General features: G+C 41.6%; 1 protein-coding gene across 1 annotated transcript; it reads right to left on the bottom strand.

Annotated features, from left to right (window-relative positions):
• Positions 1–3,729: 3,729 nt before the first annotated feature.
• On the bottom strand, positions 3,730–16,379 carry LOC135589063 (putative UPF0481 protein At3g02645). The gene is made up of 4 exons (XM_065081368.1): positions 15,954–16,379; positions 11,571–11,573; positions 5,306–5,331; positions 3,730–5,234 (listed from the first exon to the last, which is right to left on the bottom strand). Exons 1-4 carry the CDS (start codon positions 16,287–16,289, stop codon positions 3,896–3,898), a joined length of 1,704 nt encoding a protein of 567 aa, XP_064937440.1. The 5' UTR covers positions 16,290–16,379; the 3' UTR covers positions 3,730–3,895.
• Between the last annotated feature and the right edge of the window lie 3,201 nt (positions 16,380–19,580).

Here is a 19,580-nt window from a genome sequence, read left to right as displayed (position 1 = left end):
CCAAATGGGCATATGCTAGACCCATTTTAGCTGCCACCTTCTATTCTCCTCTCTCCCTCTCCTCCTCAACTGACAGCCTTAGTTTGGGACATGTGGACAACAAGAAGGGCCAGCCCCTTCTTGATCACGTGGTGCATATAAAGAGAAAGATTGTATAATGATTTGAGGAGCGTCTTCATCACATTTACCATGTGGATCATCACTAGAGAGGAGGACAATTGACCTCCTTCATCCACTCCTATAGATCTAAAAATTTTATAGGATATATGATCTCCCTAAATAACAAATCTACTTTGACACACGTAGTTTTCGGTTATGTTTTGTTTTACATACTAATCTTCATACGACGACGAAATTATTTTCTTTTAGAAAATATGAGATTTTATTTTTCTGTTCTTTCACTACGTATGTGATACTCTATCCAAGTTTCCCAATACTCGTCACCATGACTCCTCAAATCTGCTACTCCTCTGTTGGCTTGTTTATTGCCCTCCATCACCGCAACTCCTTAGATCCAGATAGGTAATGGTCATGCACAGGGCAACATCTGCAGGGCTATTGCTCTTTGACTCTGATTTCATGTTGTCCTCAGATGCATCTTGTCATATCATTCAACCTCGGCACTGTCTACCCACTATTGATCTACAAACATCAATGTAGCACAATAAATTTGGTCAGTCCAGCGACATTGATCTAATTTTCCACCAACAATGTTGATATGATCTGTTGCCTCTGATGATTGTTCCCCTACTCCTTAGTGATCACCTACCTTTTGCTTTTCACCAATTAAATTCATTATTGATCTCCTCTTTTGCTCGACGGTCTTCCTTACACACCACTAACATGCTGTAATCTCCAATCCTCATAGCATATTTGAGCGCGCTCATCGCTATTGTGTGCTTGGTAGCAATAGTGGATCCTCAACCAACAGCTCTTGTGCCTTTGACCTCCTCGATAATAACACTATTTGCTATTCTCCTCCTTCAATTCTTCTCCTTCCGTTGGGCTCCTCTCCTATAATTTGATTCGCTAGATCGATTTATATTCTCAACATGTCTTCCTCATCCACATCTAATACTCCAATTATTGTTCTTATAAGAAACAATAGTTCTTCTCACCATAGGGCTTATATCCATCAATGCTACAAGTCTAATTCCTTTCCAAAACCATGGATGGGCCTTCAGCAATGTAAGCCACTTTAACAACCATACATCATTGGATTTATATAAGTACACTTTAGACCCCATTAAACATATCTCTCATTGTGCTAACTAGTAGTTCTCCTTAAGACATATACTCCCTTGTCACTCTAGTTCAACAATACCTCATGCACTCTGTAGCTTTTTCACCTTCTTCTCCATAAATTCACTCTACAATGCCTGATGAAGCAACACCCTTGGCCTCACAAAAAATGTCTTTGTCCTCTCCTGGACCAAGTGACACCGAAGTATATTAGCTTAATCAAAAAGTGTCAATAACTCTCCACCAATTTTCATACCTCCAACACAATCCAATAATGCCACTATGCTTGAAAATCATATGATAATATACTCTAAAAATGATATTTTCAAACCACGTTAAATCCTTGACCTCCATGCTACCATAAAGCTCTCTACCTAAACCTATTGAATCCACAACTATCACCCAGGCTAAAAAATCTCCACACTGGTGCAAAGTCATATGTGAAAAATATGATACCCTACTCCATAATACTATATAGATTCTTGTACCATTTCATCACACACAAAATATCATTAGGTATAAGTGAATCTTTCAAATTAAGTAGAACCTAGATGAATCTATTGTTAGATACAAATCATGTCTATTGGCCAAAGGGTTTCACCAACAACCAATTGTTGACTTAACAAAAACATTCAGTCCAATTGTTAAACAGATAACAATTCGGCTCATCTTGAATTTGGCTATCACTAAAGGCTAGCACATATGCGACTGTATGTTAACAATTCTTTCTTACTTACAAGGGATATTAACTGAAGATGTCTTTATGCAGCAACCTCTTGGCTTCATCTACTCTTAATATTCAAGCCATATTTGTCGTGCTCCAAGAGCATAAAATACCAAACTTGGCTCATTTATGACATTAACTGGCTTCATCAACTCCAAGTCTAACATCTCATTATTTCTACGATAACAAAAGGAAGTATTATATATCTACTAGTATATGTGAATGATATTATCATTATAGGCAATAATCTTATAGAGATCGAGCAATTCCTTAAGTAGTTGGCAAATCAATTCTTCATCAAAGATCTACGAACCTTAAGCTACTTTCTAAAAGTAGAAACAACATTAACTTTTTTTGGACTTCCCTATCTTAAAAGAAGTACATTTAAGATCTACTATCAAAGATGAATATACATAATGTCAAAGAAGTTTCCACCCCACTCTTCATTATTGAATCACTTAAATTATATAATGACAACCCTATTATGGATCCTATATAATACCTACAAGTACTTGGCTCCTTATAGTACTTATCTCTCATATATCTAGACATCTCATTTGCAGTCAATAAATTATCATAGTTTATACATTGGCCTTTCACTATGCATTGGTTTGTAGCAAAACGAGTCCTATGATGTCTAAAAGGGATTATCAATCATGGACTTCTTTATAAACATTCATTACTTTATTTCTATGCTTTCATTGATACTGATTGGGTAAGCAACATTGATGATAAAATATTTATGTCAGCCTACATTATTTTTTTTAGAGTAAATCCAAACAATTGGAATTCTAAGAAATAGAAAACAATCACAAAATCCATCACCAAGGCTAGATACCGAGCCATTATCACCACCGATGCAAAACTCAATTGGGTCACTAATTTACTATAAGAGCTTGACATTACTTTTCAATCCATTTTTATAATATACTGTGATAATGTCGGTGCCACCTACTTATGTGCCAATCCAATATTCTACTCACGAATGAAATATATTGTCATCAACTTTCACTTCGACAGAAATTAAGTTGTTAGATATCAACTATATGTTTCTTACGTACATACTTCTGATCAACTCATAGATTCCCTCATAAAACTTATCGCTCATAAAACATTTCAAGTATATCGATCAAGATTGACATCCTTAACCGAAGCTAAATCTTGTAGAGGCATGAAAGAAGATCATAATAGAGACACACATGAAATAACATCCTTATATTCCTTATATCCTCAATCAATCTATGATTTGAGAATTAATCATAGATTTAAATAATTGATCTGATTACATGATTTAAGTGCATGATTGAGAAAAATATCTTCATCATATATTTAAATAGTTGACCTGATTCCTTGAGAAAAATGTCTCCGTTCGTCACCTTAATAAATAAAAATCATTTCTTACGTAATATATTCCTAATTTTACATTTTGCACTATTCAATCACTTCTGCTTATAGTGTCATAAACATTTTAATATTGCACTGATGTTTCGAGCGGCTAACTGTTGAAAGCATTAACGAAGAATATTCAACAACTTTGAGGCCGTGAGATATCACTTATGGATGATAATAACAGAGTACTTACTGGTTACAGCCATGTGAGAATATTCAACCACTCATGTTTGGCAACAGGATGCTCATTATCATACGAAAGGCGCACTCCCAAGTGATCTCCAAACTACATTATCATGCAAATAAATTGAACTGTCACACAAGGCCACAACATCAAGTACATCAACAGTAATCATTTTCTTCTCCTCCAAGAATCTAAAATCTTTCCTTCAGTACCACCAACATGACACAAGTACAAACCTAATGGCCAACAATCCAAATTACATAAATTTAGTGGTAAGGGACACGCAATCCTAATACGATCCACGATCTTTTCATCATCAAACTTCGTCTTTGGTGATACCTGAACTGGATGAGTACTTATTGTTTCTGCACATTCACGTCGCCAAACCAGCGAGAACAAGTATACACCGAGCAAAATGCTTGCAGACCTGTGAGAATCAGCAGCAGCATGGCAGCCACAAAGGTCAGAACCTGCCATGAACTGAACACATACTTCTTCATGAACCTCCACAACTTCACCCTCCACCTGCTATTGTGGTACTTGTTCACGTCCTCAATAACTTTGTCCAAGAACGCCACCCTCGTCAGCCTCACCGATCTGCTCATCCCGTTCCAAAGCTTCGCCACTTGTCCATCGCTCTTCATCCGGTTCAGCACCACCCCTCTTTCCCTCAGCAGCTTCACGTCTTCGTCGGTGTCGATGATGCCGTTCATCAGCTCGGTGTACCTGGTGAACACCAGCGGCCCCGTTGCAGCAGAAGCTTCGTACGCCACCAGGTTCCTCAGAATGACTTCGGTGTTCACGTCCAAGCTGACGGTGGGGAGGTAGAACGTCACTGTCTTCACATCGAACGCGATCGTTGTCAGGTCGCCATGAGTCGGCAAGAACTTTACGCCGGCGTCGATCAGCTCTGTCACCGAAGGAATCATGATCTCTTCCACCGGTGGTGGTTTGTGTATGCTGTTGGTGGAACTTGGCTCTTGGGCCCGGGAGCTTTCTTCTCCCTGGAAGGAGAAGAAGTACTCGTCCGGCTGTTTCGCGATTGAGAAGCCCGGGAGGCTGGTGAGGATCTTCCTAGGAACCTGCACCACGAACTTGACGAGCCTCGACACGATGACGCTCTTGATGAAGCGGATTGGAGCTCCGTTGAGACTCGATCCGATCTTCGAGACCGCATCGAGAAGCTGCCTGACGTAGCCGGAATTCCCGTACGTCTGCTCCTTCGCCGCTGCCTCGTCGTTCTGCTCCTCGATCTCGTTGTCGTCGCCGTCGTCGTCGGCTTTAGGGACGACGACATTGTAGAGTAGCTCCAACAAGTGGGCGTGCTGCGCGACGTCGATGCAGGGGAAGTTCTCCATCAGCTTGAAAGGGGAGATCTCCTTGAGCAAGCCGGTGAGCATCTTGGTCAGCGTGCCGTCAGCGACTTCTATCGAGGAGCATTGCAGCTCCAGGATCTTGCGCAGCAGGAAGAGTGGGATTTGGTTCTCCAGCATCATTATATCTCTCAATATCACGTTGTGCGCCGACTTCCTCCCCGTGTAATCCACCAAGTGGGACATCCGAGAAGACAACCTTGTGAGCACCTTACCTTTTCCTTCTTCTTCTTGGATAGCATAAACTTGCAGGAATTCAAGCAAGAACGACACATCCACCGCCATCAACCACGCCAACGTATTTCCATTGAAATCAAGGTACCTGTAAACAAGACTCGTTCAGTCTGATATATCCGAGTTAGCATCGCCGGCACAAGAGGGAAGACTGGGGACCTGTGGTAATGGGCACGGATCTTATGCTCGAGTTGATGGGGATATAAAATGGAAACACAATCAAACAGAACACCAAGATATACGTGGAAAACCCCTTCAATGTGAAGGGTAAAAACCACGGGGCAAACTAGAGATAATCCACTATGAGAATAATGAATGTACAAATCTCAATCTCTTGCCCAAAACCCTAGCAACAACCACAAGAGAATAACTGGGATACAAGGATCACGTCACTGCCCACAATATCTAAAACCTCCCAAGTAATCACAGCAAGAGCCTACTGTAGATTTGATCTAACCTGAGATGAGAACACTGCTAGATGATTGAGAACAGTCTCTCTGCGTTATCCTTGTCTTCTTCCCTTTCTTTCTCTTCCTTTTCTGCCTTGTTCTCCTTCTTCTCTTTGGAATCTCATGGCTGCCAAGATCTGCCTCGTTGCTGCCTTTTTATAGCTTTAATCTGCCTCTAAAACGCAGCCACCATACCTCCCTAATCTTAATTAGGGTTAGGTTAAGAGGGGGTGTGGGCTGTGGGCTGATAAAGCCCACATGGGCTGAATATGGGCCATCAGCCCAACAACCTCCCCCTTCAGCCCATAAGGGAGGCTGTCCCATGACTTCTCAATGTAAAGTCATGCCGACCAACCGTTGGCATATCTCCTGTCTTTCTTTTGGTAAGGTCTTCGTCAACATGTCTGCTCCGTTGTCATCTGTATGAATTTTCTGAAGCTGCAACTGTTTCTCTTCAAATACATTTCGAATCCAGTGGTATCTGACATCTATATGCTTTGACTTGGAATGAAACATTGGGTTCTTACACAAATGGATGGCACTTTGGCTGTCACAATGCACCACATAATTTTCCTGTTTCAGCCCCAATTCTTGTAAGAATTCTTTCATCCATAACATTTCTTTGCATACCTCTGTAGCAGCAATATATTCTGCTTCTGTGGTAGAGAGAGCAATACACCTTTGCAACTTGGATTGCCATGACACAGCTCCCCCTGCAAAAGTAAGTACATAACCTGAAGTATACTTCCTCGTATCTATATCTCTTGCCATATCTGTATCTGTGTAACCTGTTAACACAGGTGGTCGACCTCCAAAGCTTAAACAAACCTTAGAGCTCCCTTTGAGATATCTAAAAATCTACTTCACTGCTGCCCAGTGCTCTTTGCCTAGATTTGCAAGAAATCTGCTACTAACACCCACTGCATATGCGATGTCTAGCCTCGTACATACCATTGCATACATTAAACTTCCAACTGCTGAAGCATAAGGAACCTTTTGCATTTTCTCCTTCTCCTCATCACTTGACGGACTCTGTTCTGAGCACAACTTGAAGTGACCTGCAAGAGGAGAATCAACTGGCTTAGCATTGCTCATACTAAATCTTTCCAATACCTTCTCGATGTATTTCTCCTGTGACAACCAAATCTTCTTGTTTTTCCTATCACGGGAAATTTGCATGCCTAGTATTTGCTTTGCTGGCCCCATGTCTTTCATTGCAAAAGACTCACTCAGTTCCTTCTTCAACCTGTCAATTTTAGACATATCTTTTCCAAGAATAAGCATGTCATCAACATAAAGTAAGAGAATAATAAAATCCTCACCAAACCATTTGATGTACACACAATGATCTGAAGCCGTTCTTTTGTATCCATTTTCTGTCATAAATGAATCAAACTTTCTGTACCACTGTCTTGGAGCTTGCTTTAGCCCATACAAGCTCTTCTTCAACTTGCAGACAAAATTATCTTTACCTTTGACTTTGAAGCCTTCTGGTTGCTCCATATAAATTTCCTCCTCCAAATCACCATGAAGGAAAGTGTTAGGACTCTAGTTTGGAGAGTCCTAATTGAGAGGGACATTCATGTAAAAATGTTAGGACTCTAGCTAGGAGAGTCCTAATTGAGAGGGACATTTTGTTAGGACTCTAGCTAGGAGAGTCCTAATCGTGAGGGGCATTCATGTAGGAGGTTTTTTCTTAGAGAGGAATTAGGAGTTGTAAGGGAATAGGAGTCTTGAGTAGGAGTCCTATTAGGAGTTGGTTAGAAGTAAGAGTCTTAAGTAGGAGTCCTATTAGGAGTTAGGGTTTAGAAGCCCTATAAATAGCCATGTATTCCTTCTCTTTTGATAAGCAATAGATGAATCTTTTCTGCAGCCTTTGAGCAGCAACTTGGAGGGAGGAACCCCTATAGAGTTCCAAGGAGGCCGATCCCCTAAAGAGATCAACCCCAAGTTTAGAATCTGCAAGGGTTCTAACACCTGGTATCAGAGCAGCGTTCTTGGCGTCTCGCTGCCCTTCCACAGCCATCCATCAACCCTCCACAACCATCCAAAGCAATTCCCACAATTGCTTAAAAGATCGTCACCGAATTTCGCCATCATCTCCACCACCGCGGATCATCCTTTGATCTCCCCGTGAATTGCAACAGGTTCTGGTTTCCTACCTTACTGCTGCTGCAATTTAGTTATCCTTATTCAAAAATCAAAAAAAAAAAAATCGTTCCTATATTGCTGCATAAACTTTTCGTCACAAAGTTTTCATCTCTACGATGAAAGATACATTGCAGAATTCCAGCCGCATAGCACCATCTGTTTGATCTTGCTACTGTGCTTTTTCTATCCAAATTTCTACGAAATTTTTATGACATCTTTGACACTTCCTAACAGTGGATTTCCCTTTGGTTTCATAAAAAAATTCTCAATATAAACTACTGATCTTTTATGTCCAATCTGCTGCACTTGAATTGCAGAATTCAAGCCACATAGCACCATTTGTTTGATCTTGCTACTGTGCTTTTTCTATCCAAATTTCTATGAAATTTTTATGACATCTTTGACACTTCCTAATAGTAGATTTCCCTTTGGTTTCATTGAAAAATTCTCAATATAAACTACTGATCTTTTATGTCCAATCTGCTGCACTTGAAAATCTATGCTACAGAAAATTTCAGCTGCATATCGTTGCCTTAACCCATCTATTTGCAATCTTTTTTGAATGAAATTTCTTATACACTTCATAGATCATCTTGGCTTCCATCTAAGATTGATCTATTAAGAAATTCATCTCTAAAAATGATTTTATGTTGCTGCAAACTTTCATCGTATCCCGCTGAAATTTTTCGACGACAATTCTGCAATTGCAACTTGCACCAATTTCCTTGCTGTTATACTGCCGAAATTTTATTGATTAAATTAGATATCCTTGCTGTCATATAAACTATGATTTTGCTATCAATTCCCTCCTCAATTCTCTCAAGTTTTTGGTGAAAATTACGTCGAGAAACCGTTGTTTCTTCGACGATAATTCTACTCTTACAAGACAGCACATACTTGCTGCAACTTCCACGGATTTCTGTCAAACCTTTGCTACCATCTCTCATAGATCCAAAACTTTCATCCACAGCCCTAAAACTCTACCAAACCACACCCTCAAACTGCACCCAAAACAGCCACAAAACAAGCCTAAACCGCAGCCTACATCCACCAATCCACCAACACTTTCGACTATCACTTCTCTCAACCTATACATGCCTTTAACCCAACAGCAAAAGAGAGATCTTAACATCATTGATTTGGGGCCATATACTATGGCATCTAAGGAGGCAATCAATGCTAAATTCGAAGCCTTGGAGGTGCGAATGGAGGATAAGATTCGGACGCTCTTTACCGAACTCATATTGGGCCGCCGACTAAGCCCGAAGAAATCATATCAAGGAGAGAGCTTTGCCCAATCACACCAAGCCCAAAGATATGACTTCCAAGAGAGGGGAGGCTCTATGACCGACCCCAACTATCCATGCATGAGAGTGGACTTCCCTAGATGGGAAGAAGGAGACCCGATTGGTTGGATCTCACGCGCGGAGCGATATTTTCGATACCACAAAATCGCAGATGCATCTATGGTGAAAATTGCAGCTATACATCTTGAAGGGGATGCTATACAATGGTTTGACTGGTTTGAACATACTTATGGAGTCCTTTCATGGCGACAATTCAAAGAAGGATTGCTGATCCGCTTTAGACCAACCGATTACGAGAATATTGACGAACAACTGGCAAAGATCCGACAAACCTCCACCATTCAGGAGTACCAAACCAGGTTTGAAAGGTTATCTAATCAAAATCATGATTGGTCTTAAAAACAGCTATTGAGGACATTCATTGAGGGCTTGAAGCCGGAGATCCGAGGAGAAGTTAAAGCGCGACAACCGTACACGCTTATGGCAGCTATCTCTTTCGCACGACATCAAGAGGAGCAATTGAACCATGAAGCTCGGAGGACTAGGGTCGCTCCTCAACCAGTAATATTGAAGCCCTCAGCCCTCCCTACCATTGACCAAGTCCCTGCACCAAAGAGGTTAACAGGAGAAGAGCTTCGGGAGCGATATGCGAAGGGGTTATGTTGGCATTGTGACGAGCCGTGGAGCCGTGAGCATCGCTGTAGTAAAGGGGGACTTCTTATGATTGAACCGATAGAAGAAGAGGTCATTGAACATCCAAAAGAGAGCCTTGAACATGAAGAAGAAGATGCAGAAGAAGAGCCACAACCGACCGAAGTTACGGTACATACACTAGCTAGCTACTCAAACCCACAAACGATGAAAATTGGAGGCCTTCTCAAACAACAACCAATCACTGTTCTCATCGACACGGGCAGTACTACTAACTTCCTAAATAGTAAGCTTGCTGTTCGGATATCATTACCTATCGAGAATCGCTGCAGGTTTGATGTTAAGGTCACCGACGGACGGATTTTGAATTGTGATCATAGGCGCTTGCAGGAGAAACTATTGCTGCAGGACCAAGAGATAATTGCATATTTCTTCCTTCTCCCTCTTAACAATCATGAGGCCATGCTCAGAATTAAATGGTTGATGACATTAGGTGATATTTCTTGGAATTTTATGAAACTAATTATGAAATTTTACAGTAAGGAGAAACAGGTGACATTGCATGGGAAACGTGGGGGCGACATAACAACGATTTGCACACAACAAATGGAGAATGTTTTGCATAAAGCATGCAGCGGCTTTTTGGTACAACTTGAGCAGCAAACTAAGGGAGAGCCAACATAATTTGAAGATCCAAATCTACTTCCTTTGCTTGCTGAATTTTCAAATATATTTGACGAACCGCGCAACCTACCTCTTACCTGTCGGCATGATCATTGTATGATGATTCTTCCAGGCAAATCTTCAGCAAATGCTCAGCCATATCAGTATCCACATCTCCAGAAGGATGAAATAGAAAGGATTATAAAAGAGATGCTCGAAACAGGAGTTATTCGGCTAAGTTGCAACCTCTACTCTTCGCCGGTGCTACTTGTACGCAAGAAGGACGGAACAAGGCGAATATGTGTTGATTACCGAGCTCTCAATGGCATAATCATCAAGGACAAATACTTTATTCCAATAGTAGATGAATTGCTAGATGAAAGGGAGCACAAATCTTTACAAAGCTGGACCTTTGATCCGGGTATCATCAAATACGAGCATGCGAAGAAGACATACGAAAAACCACCTTTTGAACACACAACAACCACGAATTTTTGCTTTCTTCAACAAAAGGTGGAATATCTTGGGCATATCATATCAGAGGAAGGTGTGGCAGTGGACCTCTTCAAAATTGGAGCAATGCAAAACTGGCCGACCTCGAGAAACATAAAATTGCTACATGGCTTTCTGGGTTTAACAGGCTACTACCGCAAGTTCGTGAAAAACTATGGAAAGATCAGTGCACCACTTACTTCCTTACTAGTAAAAGATGTCTTCCAATGGTCTGACAGAGCCTCCGCTGCCTTCGACAAACTTAAGGCAGCCATGACGACGACGCCGGTGCTAACACTACCATATTTTAACCGACCCTTCATTATTGAGGCTGACGCATCTGGAGTCAGAATTGGAGCCATTCTCATGCAAGATGGTCGACCACTCGTATACACTAGCAAGGCATTATCTCCCTCCAATCAAAATATGTCAACATATGATAAGGAGATGCTCGCCATTGTGCGCGCAGCAACGAGGTGGAGATTGTACTTGATCAGGCGATACTTTCAAATCAAGACCGACAATAAAAGCCTAAAATATCTCTTGGAGCAAAAGATATCTTCCCCCGAGCAGCAAAAATGGGTAACAAAACTTCTTGGATTTGATTTTGAAATAACTTACAAAAAGGGGAAAGAGAATGTTCTTGCAGATGCGCTTTCGCAACTACCCGAGCAAGTTGAAGTTTCGACCGTTTCACTTCTGACCAACGACTTCCTTGAGGATATTAAGATGGAATGGCAGGAAGATTCAGATACTAGTAAGATTATAAAAAAATTGGAGGAAGCACCAAGCCCCATGGCTCATTACAATTGGGACTCAAAAGAATTACACTATAAGGGACGCATTGTGCTTGTGACAAATTCTACTTGCATCTTCAATAGCAGATTTTGGACAAAGTTATTCTATATGCAGGGTACTAAATTGAAAAGGAGTACGACATATCACCCACAAACCAACAGCCAACCGGAAGTTTTAAACAAGTGCTTGGAGACAACCCAAAGCCACCCACCAAATATGACTACCCAAAGAGAACTCCAGACCCAGCCAAGTGCCATTATTGATCGACGGATCGTGACTCGACGACGACGACCCACTAATAAAGTGCTAATACAGTGGGCGAACCTACCAAAAGAAGATGCCACTTGGGAGAACTATGACGACTTGAAGATCAAATTTCCAGAATTCATGAATCATCAGCCTCGAGGACAAGGGTGATTTGAAGAGGGCGGGTCTGTTAGGACTCTAGCTTGGAGAGTCCTAATTGAGAGGGACATTCATGTAAAAATGTTAGGACTCTAGCTAGGAGAGTCCTAATTGAGAGGGACATTCTGTTAGGACTCTAGCTAGGAGAGTCCTAATTGTGAGGGGCATTCATGTAGGAGGTTTTTTCTTAGAGAGGAATTAGGAGTTGTAAGGGAATAGGAGTCTTGAGTAGGAGTCCTATTAGGAGTTGGTTAGAAGTAAGAGTCTTAAGTAGGAGTCCTATTAGGAGTTAGGGTTTAGAAGCCCTATAAATAGCCATGTATTCCTTCTCTTTTGATAAGCAATAGATGAATCTTTTCTGCAGCCTTTGAGCAGCAACTTGGAGGGAGGAACCCCTATAGAGTTCCAAGGAGGCCGATCCCCTAAAGAGATCAACCCCAAGTTTAGAATCTGCAAGGGTTCTAACAGAAAGCTGTCTTCACATCTAACTGCTCAACCTCCAAGTCCTGGCCAGCAGCAATACCAAGAGCAACACGAATAGAAGACATTTTAACAACAGGAGAAAATATCTCTTCAAAGTCAATACCTTTCTTTTGACCAAAGCCTACCAATCTAGCTTTGTACTTTGGTTGAGAACAATATTCTTGAGTCTTCAACCTAAAAACCCACTTGTTCTTCAAGGCCTTCATTCCATTTGGTAGCAGCACCAAATCATAAGTGTGGTTCTTCTGAAGAGCATCCATCTCTTCCTGCATAGCAACTAACCACTTCTCTTTCTGCTCACTCTCAATTGCTTCCTGGTAACTCTCTGGTTCACCTGCATCAGTAAGCATCACATACTCATCTGTAGAATATCTTCTGGAAGGTTGACATTGTCTAGAAGATCTTCTCAACTGAGGTTCTGCGGGAACTTGCTCTCCTACTTCTTCTTGCTCAACATGTCCTACAGGTAGATCAACATCAGGCTCTACATTATCTTCCTGCATATCTCCCCCATCACCCTGATATACTGGAGGAATAACTGGGTCACAATCTGCTAATCCTTCTGCAGAAGTCTTGGCTGGTGCCTTCTTCTTCAAATCTTCAAAGGTTTGATCCTCAAAGAAGACCACATCTCTGCTCCTGAACACCTTCTGCTTTTCTGGATCCCAAAGCCTGTAACCAAACTGATCATGTGAGTAACCAAGAAAAATACATTCTTTAGACTTACCATCCAGCTTGGACCTCTCATTGTTTGGAATATGTGCAAATGCGCGACAACCAAACACTCTCAAATGCCTGTAGGAAACATCTTTCCCTGACCACACATGCTCTGCAACATCACCATCTAGGGCTGTACATGGTGATAAGTTGATCACATCAACTGCAGTCCTCAAAGCCTCATCCCAAAACCTTTTGGGTAGCTTGGCCTGTGAAAGCATACATCTGATCTTTTCCATGATGGTGCGGTTCATCCTCTCTGCAATTGCATTATGCTGAGGTGTACTAGGAACTGTCATCTCATGTTGGATCCCATGTGACCTGCAATAGTCATTAAACAATCCTGTATACTCACCACCATTATCTGATCTTATGCATTTCAATTTCCTTTCTGTCTCCCTTTCAACCCTAGCATGAAACTCTTTGAAGACATTAATAACCTGATCTTTGGTCTTCAAAGCATAAGCCCAAACTTTCTTGGAAAAATCATCTATTAAAGTGACAAAATAAAGTGCACAACTTATACCAAGAACATCAATAGATCCACTAGGAGTTTTTGTCCTCAAAGGACCACATACATCTGTATAAACACGGTCTAAGGCATGCATTTTTCTAGACAAAGCAGTACTAGCAAATGAAACTCTATGTTGTTTACCAGCCAAACAATCAATACAAGGGTTCAGATGTATACCTCTGAGATCTGGTAATACCTCTCTTTTGGAAAGAGCTTGCAGCCCCTTCTCGCTCATGTGTCCCAATCGCCTATGCCACAACTCCATACTGAAGTCTTTCTCTGTAGCATTTAACTGCTCACCATAAGCTTTAGCTTGTAACCTGTACAAAGTATGACATTTCTTTCCACTAGCTATAACAAGAGAACCCTTACTGAGCTTCCATTGCCCTTTGTGAAATCTGCTTTCATATTCTTCATCATCTAGTCTTCCAACTGAAATTAAATTCAACCTCAAGTCAACCACATGCCTCACATCCTTAAGTACCAACTTGCAGCCAAGGTTGGTCTTTAAATGGATATCACCCATGCCAATGATGTCTGCTGTGCCATAGTTGCCCATCTTGACAACACCAAAGTTTCCAGACCTGTATGTAGCAAAAAACTCTCTCCGAGGTGTAGCATGATAAGAAGCACCTGTGTCAATCACCCACTCAAGATCCTGACACACACAAGAAAAAATATCATCAGAAGGAGACAAAATCAAATAATCACCACCCTGCACTATAGCTGTAGTATTATCCTTTGACTCTGTAGACTCCACTTATTTTCCCTTTTTCTTGTTCTTCTTAGGTTGCTTACATTGGTTCTTGTAATGTCCTTTCTCACCACAGTTATAGCAAACAATATCTTTTCTTGATCTTGACTTGCTCCTACCCATACGTGAACTGCTTCTAGACTTTGACCTTCCTCTATTCTCTGAGATAAGTGCCTGTGAATCATTCTGAGATGTTGCTGAACTCTTTCTTCTCAACTCCTCATTCAACAAACTACTTGTTACTTGACTCATAGTGACAATACCATCTGGTGCAGAATTACTAAGGGAAACCACTAGTGTCTCCCAACTTTCTGGTAATGAACTGAGAAGTAACAATGCCTGCAACTCATCATCAAGAGACATTTTCATAGAAGATAACTGGTTAGTAATACTCTGCATTTCATTCAAATGCTCAGCAATAGAAGCACCCTCTCTATATTTTAGGTTCACAAGTTTTCTGATCAAAAAAGCTTTGTTGCCAGCTGTTTTTCTTTCATAGAGACTTTCCAATTTTTTCCAAAGAGAATATGCAGAAATTTCAGTAGAAACATGGTGAAAGACACTATCATCAAGCCATTGTCTAATAAACCCAATTGTTTTTCGATCTAACCTCTTCCACTCATCATCTGTCATAGTTGTAGGTTTTGCACTATCCCCTTGTAAAGGTCCATACAAATCTTTGCAATACAAGAGATCTTCCATTCTTGGTTTCCATATCATCCAATTATTTCCATTCAAACTAATCATGCGAGAAATATTACTGGCCTCCATGTTCAAATACAAAAATTAAATCACCAAAACCCCGCTCTGATACCAATTGATGGGGATATAAACAGGAATAACCTTTGTATAGGAACAAATACTAGAAGACCAAAATACGCAGCAGAATAAAATGGAAACACAATCAAATAGAACACCAAGATATACGTGGAAAACCCCTTCAATGTGAAGGGTAAAAACCACGGGGCAAACTAGAGATAATCCACTATGAGAATAATGAATGTACAAATCTCAATCTCTTGCCCAAAACCCTAGCAACAACCACAAGAGAATAACTGGGATACAAGGATCACGTCACTACCCACAATATCTAAAACCTCCCAAGTAATCACAGCAAGAGCCTACTATAGATTTGATCTAACATGAGATGAGAACACTACTAGATGATTGAGAACAGTCTCTCTGCTTTGTCCTTGTCTTCTTCCCTTTCTTTCTCTTCCTTTTCTGCCTTGTTCTCCTTCTTCTCTTTGGAATCTCGTGGCTGCCAAGATCTGTCTCGTTGCTGCCTTTTTATAGCTTTAATCTGCCTCTAAAACGCAGTCATCACATCTCCCTAATCTTAATTAGGGTTAGGTTAAGAGGGGGTGTGGGCTGTGAGCTGATAAAACCCACATGGGTTGAATATGGGCCATCAGCCCAACACGAGCTTGGTGAATTGCTCGATGAGGTGCTGCAGCTTGATGGTATGGAATTGCTTCTGCGTCCTCCTCGCGGCGGCGAGCTTGTAGCGCTCCATCTCGTACAGCTCCGGGTGCCAGTGGTGGTACGGCCCCACGGCGATCAACTGGGGGACGTACGCCTCGGGCTTGGTCACCTGCAAGCATCTGGGGACGTTGAACACCGACACGGGGATGCCCACGTCGTCGTCGTGCTCCTCCTCCAGCGTGTGGCGGATCTGGATCACCCACCGGAGCTCGTCGAAGTGCGGGTAGTGATGCGTGTCCTTGGAGGCCGTGGACTGGGTAGAGGCCATGCTCATGCTCTGATCCTGCTGCAGATCGCTACCGGCTCTCTGGCGTTCTGCTGCTCGGTCTCAGAAGCATCATCAATCAATTCCTTGGTGATGCTATCATCATACTGTATAAATGAAAGCAGGTCAGTCCTCGCTTCACATGTGCTAGAAAGCTTTCTATATCAGCTTATTTGGCTCTGATCCAATGTTAAAAAAAGCTATAGATTCTCTACCATCTTTCACAAAGGTTTGCCTGTAATCGTCACTGATCAATTAATTGGCTCCTCATGGAAGGAAAAAGACGCCATGTAGTTGCCTCTTCAGAGCAAATTCTATAAGTAATCTGGTCCAGCCTCAATCAGCTTTTCCTGCAACTTTACAGAAAGCTAAGGGGAGAGAAAATACTCTTGAATCTGCTGAAGGTCCCAAGCCATTATAAGTCCAATGTGCTGACCCAGTGTTTTGCAAGACAACAAACAAGAAAAAGCACATATAATATGTGGATAATGGCTTAATTTCCCACGAGATTGCACCATCATTATTTTCTAAAAAATAATATACATATTTCTCTTAAATTTAATTTATAGCTCATATTATTATTATATAAAATTTTCAGATTAACTCGTCACTCACACTCATGTTAATTTTGGATTGATAAGTTCAATTGCTTGAAGATTATGATATTTTTTTATTATTTAATAATATATTATTTTTTAAAGAAATTTGCTTGCAATGTTATCTAAAATTATGAGTTGGTGTGTGTTATTGTAAATGTCGTAAATGTCAAAGGTGTTGAATCTCATATTTTGATGATAACCACTTGATATATGTTTATGATTTAATCTGCGTTTTGAAAGACGCATGATGCTTCGATCAGGATGAAACAATTAAAGCAGGAAAAATCATGTTGTGCCGGAGGAGCATGTCAGAAAATTGTACGTCGGGCCGGTGGATCAGTCGACGTATCGATAGAAGGCTTCGGGCCGTGGACTCGGGCATCGGGCTAAGAAGAGCGGGTATTGCGCCAAGGATATCGGAGTTGCGGAGTCAACTGACTAATTGGGCAATAGACCGTACGAGAGGACGATGAGCCGAAGAATCGGACGAAGCGTCGAGGGACCAATGACATACCGAACAACTTGGTTAATTGCTTAGGATTAATTGTCTCGATCAAAGTTTTGTTTTACATGTGCAGGATTAACTACGATGAAAGTAAGACATGCAGCAGGAGTTGCGCCGGAGTCCAGACTATGTTAACGTTGGGAGTTCGAGAGTTCGACGGAAGTCCGGATGGTCATCGGAGGTTCTGCGGGAACAAATCTGAGAAGTCCAAGAGCTTGCCAAAATAAGCTTATTGAAACTCGCCAAGTGGATCGTCGCAAGTCCAGGAGTTTGCCGGAAGTCCACAGGAGCATCACCGAGGGTTCATCGGATGATCGATGGAAGTTCGTTGGAAGCTCGCCGGAAGAAGCGAGTGATGCTCCAGAGCAAGTTGTAGTAAATGTCTTAAGAAATATCATAGTTAGCACGATGATTAAGTTAGAAATGGGAGGTGATCCCTTTAACTTAATCTTGGGGCAATTGGGCCCTTGACAGACTCAAATTGGGTCGAATGGATCAGCCCATTCGGACCCAGATTTCCCAGTCAAGCGATGGCATCGCTTGGGCTCAGTCTCCGAGCGAGACTGGGCGGTGCAACTGCCCCTGACAAGCGGTGGAACTGCCTAAGCTCGATCTCCGAGCAATGCCAAGCGGTGCAACCGCCCCTGTCAGGCGGTGCAACCGCTAGACCCCGGAATTCCGGGAGATGATAATTTTGAGCTCCAAATTCAAACTGGTTTGGGGCCTATAAATACCCTTCTCATCCCTGGTTAATTTATACAAGCACAAAGAGATTAAAAGAGAGAAAACGTTGCTGTAATCTCTAGAATTTCCCTCCTCTGAATTCTAAGTGTTAGAATTCTGTTTAGAGAGGAGAGTGAGTGCTTGTAAGGGTGGTCTCCTAAACCCGGTAAAAGGAGAAGAGGGGTGTAAGAAGGAGGTTGATCTTCGCCTAGTAAAGAAAGATCGTTAGTGGATGCCGGTGGCCTCGACGAAAGAATAATCGAAGGAGTGGATGTAGGTCACGATTGACCGAACCACTATAAACTCCCGTCTTCTATGGTTTACATTTTATTTCCTGCTATTACCTTACTGCAAACCCCTTCAATAGCTTATTGCCTTCAATACATTTACATATGCTTTCAAGTTAAGTTTCCGAAATCGGTTTTATGTCGAAAACGATTTTTATCGTACGAGAGATTTGACGAAGTTGATGTTTTTATCCGCTGCACTAATTCACCCCCCCCCCCCCTCTTAGTGCTCTTTGATCCTAACATTTGGTATCAGAGCCCGGTATTTCTCATTTCGGATTTACACTTGAGAGAAATGGCTCTTCATGGCTTTCAAGAGGGCTTATCGGTTGTTCGTCCACCGTTGTTTAACGGATTGGACTACGCTTATTGGAAAACTTGAATGAGAGTTTTCTTAATTTCTATGAATTTGGATTTATGGAATATTGTTGAAAATGGTTTTCAACTTCCCTCTAAACCGATGAACGAATGGTCGGATTTGGAGAAGAAATATTTTTCTTTAAACGCAAAGGCTATGAATGCCTTATGAGCAATTTATCTTTATTGTAAACTTTACTTGCTTATTGCTTCCAATACATTTACGAATGTGTTTCAAGTTAAGATTTTTACGAAATAATTTTCGTCGGAATCGGTTTTAATGTACGAAGATTTTCAAACTGACATAATTTTTACTACTATACTCATTCACCTGCTCTCTTAGTGCCGACTCGTTCTAACAGTATTACCTCCGTCCCTTGTCACCACCCTACCGTGGCTTTCTCTACCCCTCATCGCTATCTAGCTCCTCCGTCCTATGGTCATCTCATCACCTCCACTGCATTGTGGGCCGCCTTCGCCACTATGAGGTCCCTCATTGTTCTTCTCGCCACCTTCACTCCTCTGCTTTGTCATCTTTGTCCCTCCACATGGTTGATACCTTTATCCATGAGGCCTCTTCGTGTAAAGTCTTAGCCCCGTCTTGTGAAGCTTTCGTCCTTAGTGCTAACTACTTCCCCTGCTATCGTTCGTGTCACCCCTCCACCGAGGACAAAGGATAAGAAGGAGAGAGACTAGGTGACCACTAATAGCACAAGAGGAGATAAGGCAAGGGTGTCTAAAGGGAGAGATGAGGTGGAAGTAGAGAGTATATAACTTTATCTCATTGCCATTGTCCATGATGCCCACATCCTCACCTCACCATCTTGCC

This window comes from Musa acuminata, chromosome BXJ1-8, assembly GCF_036884655.1.
Source record: "Musa acuminata AAA Group cultivar baxijiao chromosome BXJ1-8, Cavendish_Baxijiao_AAA, whole genome shotgun sequence".
Classification (NCBI taxonomy): Eukaryota; Viridiplantae; Streptophyta; class Magnoliopsida; order Zingiberales; family Musaceae; genus Musa; species Musa acuminata.
This window is presented reverse-complemented; position numbering and strand designations above follow the sequence as displayed.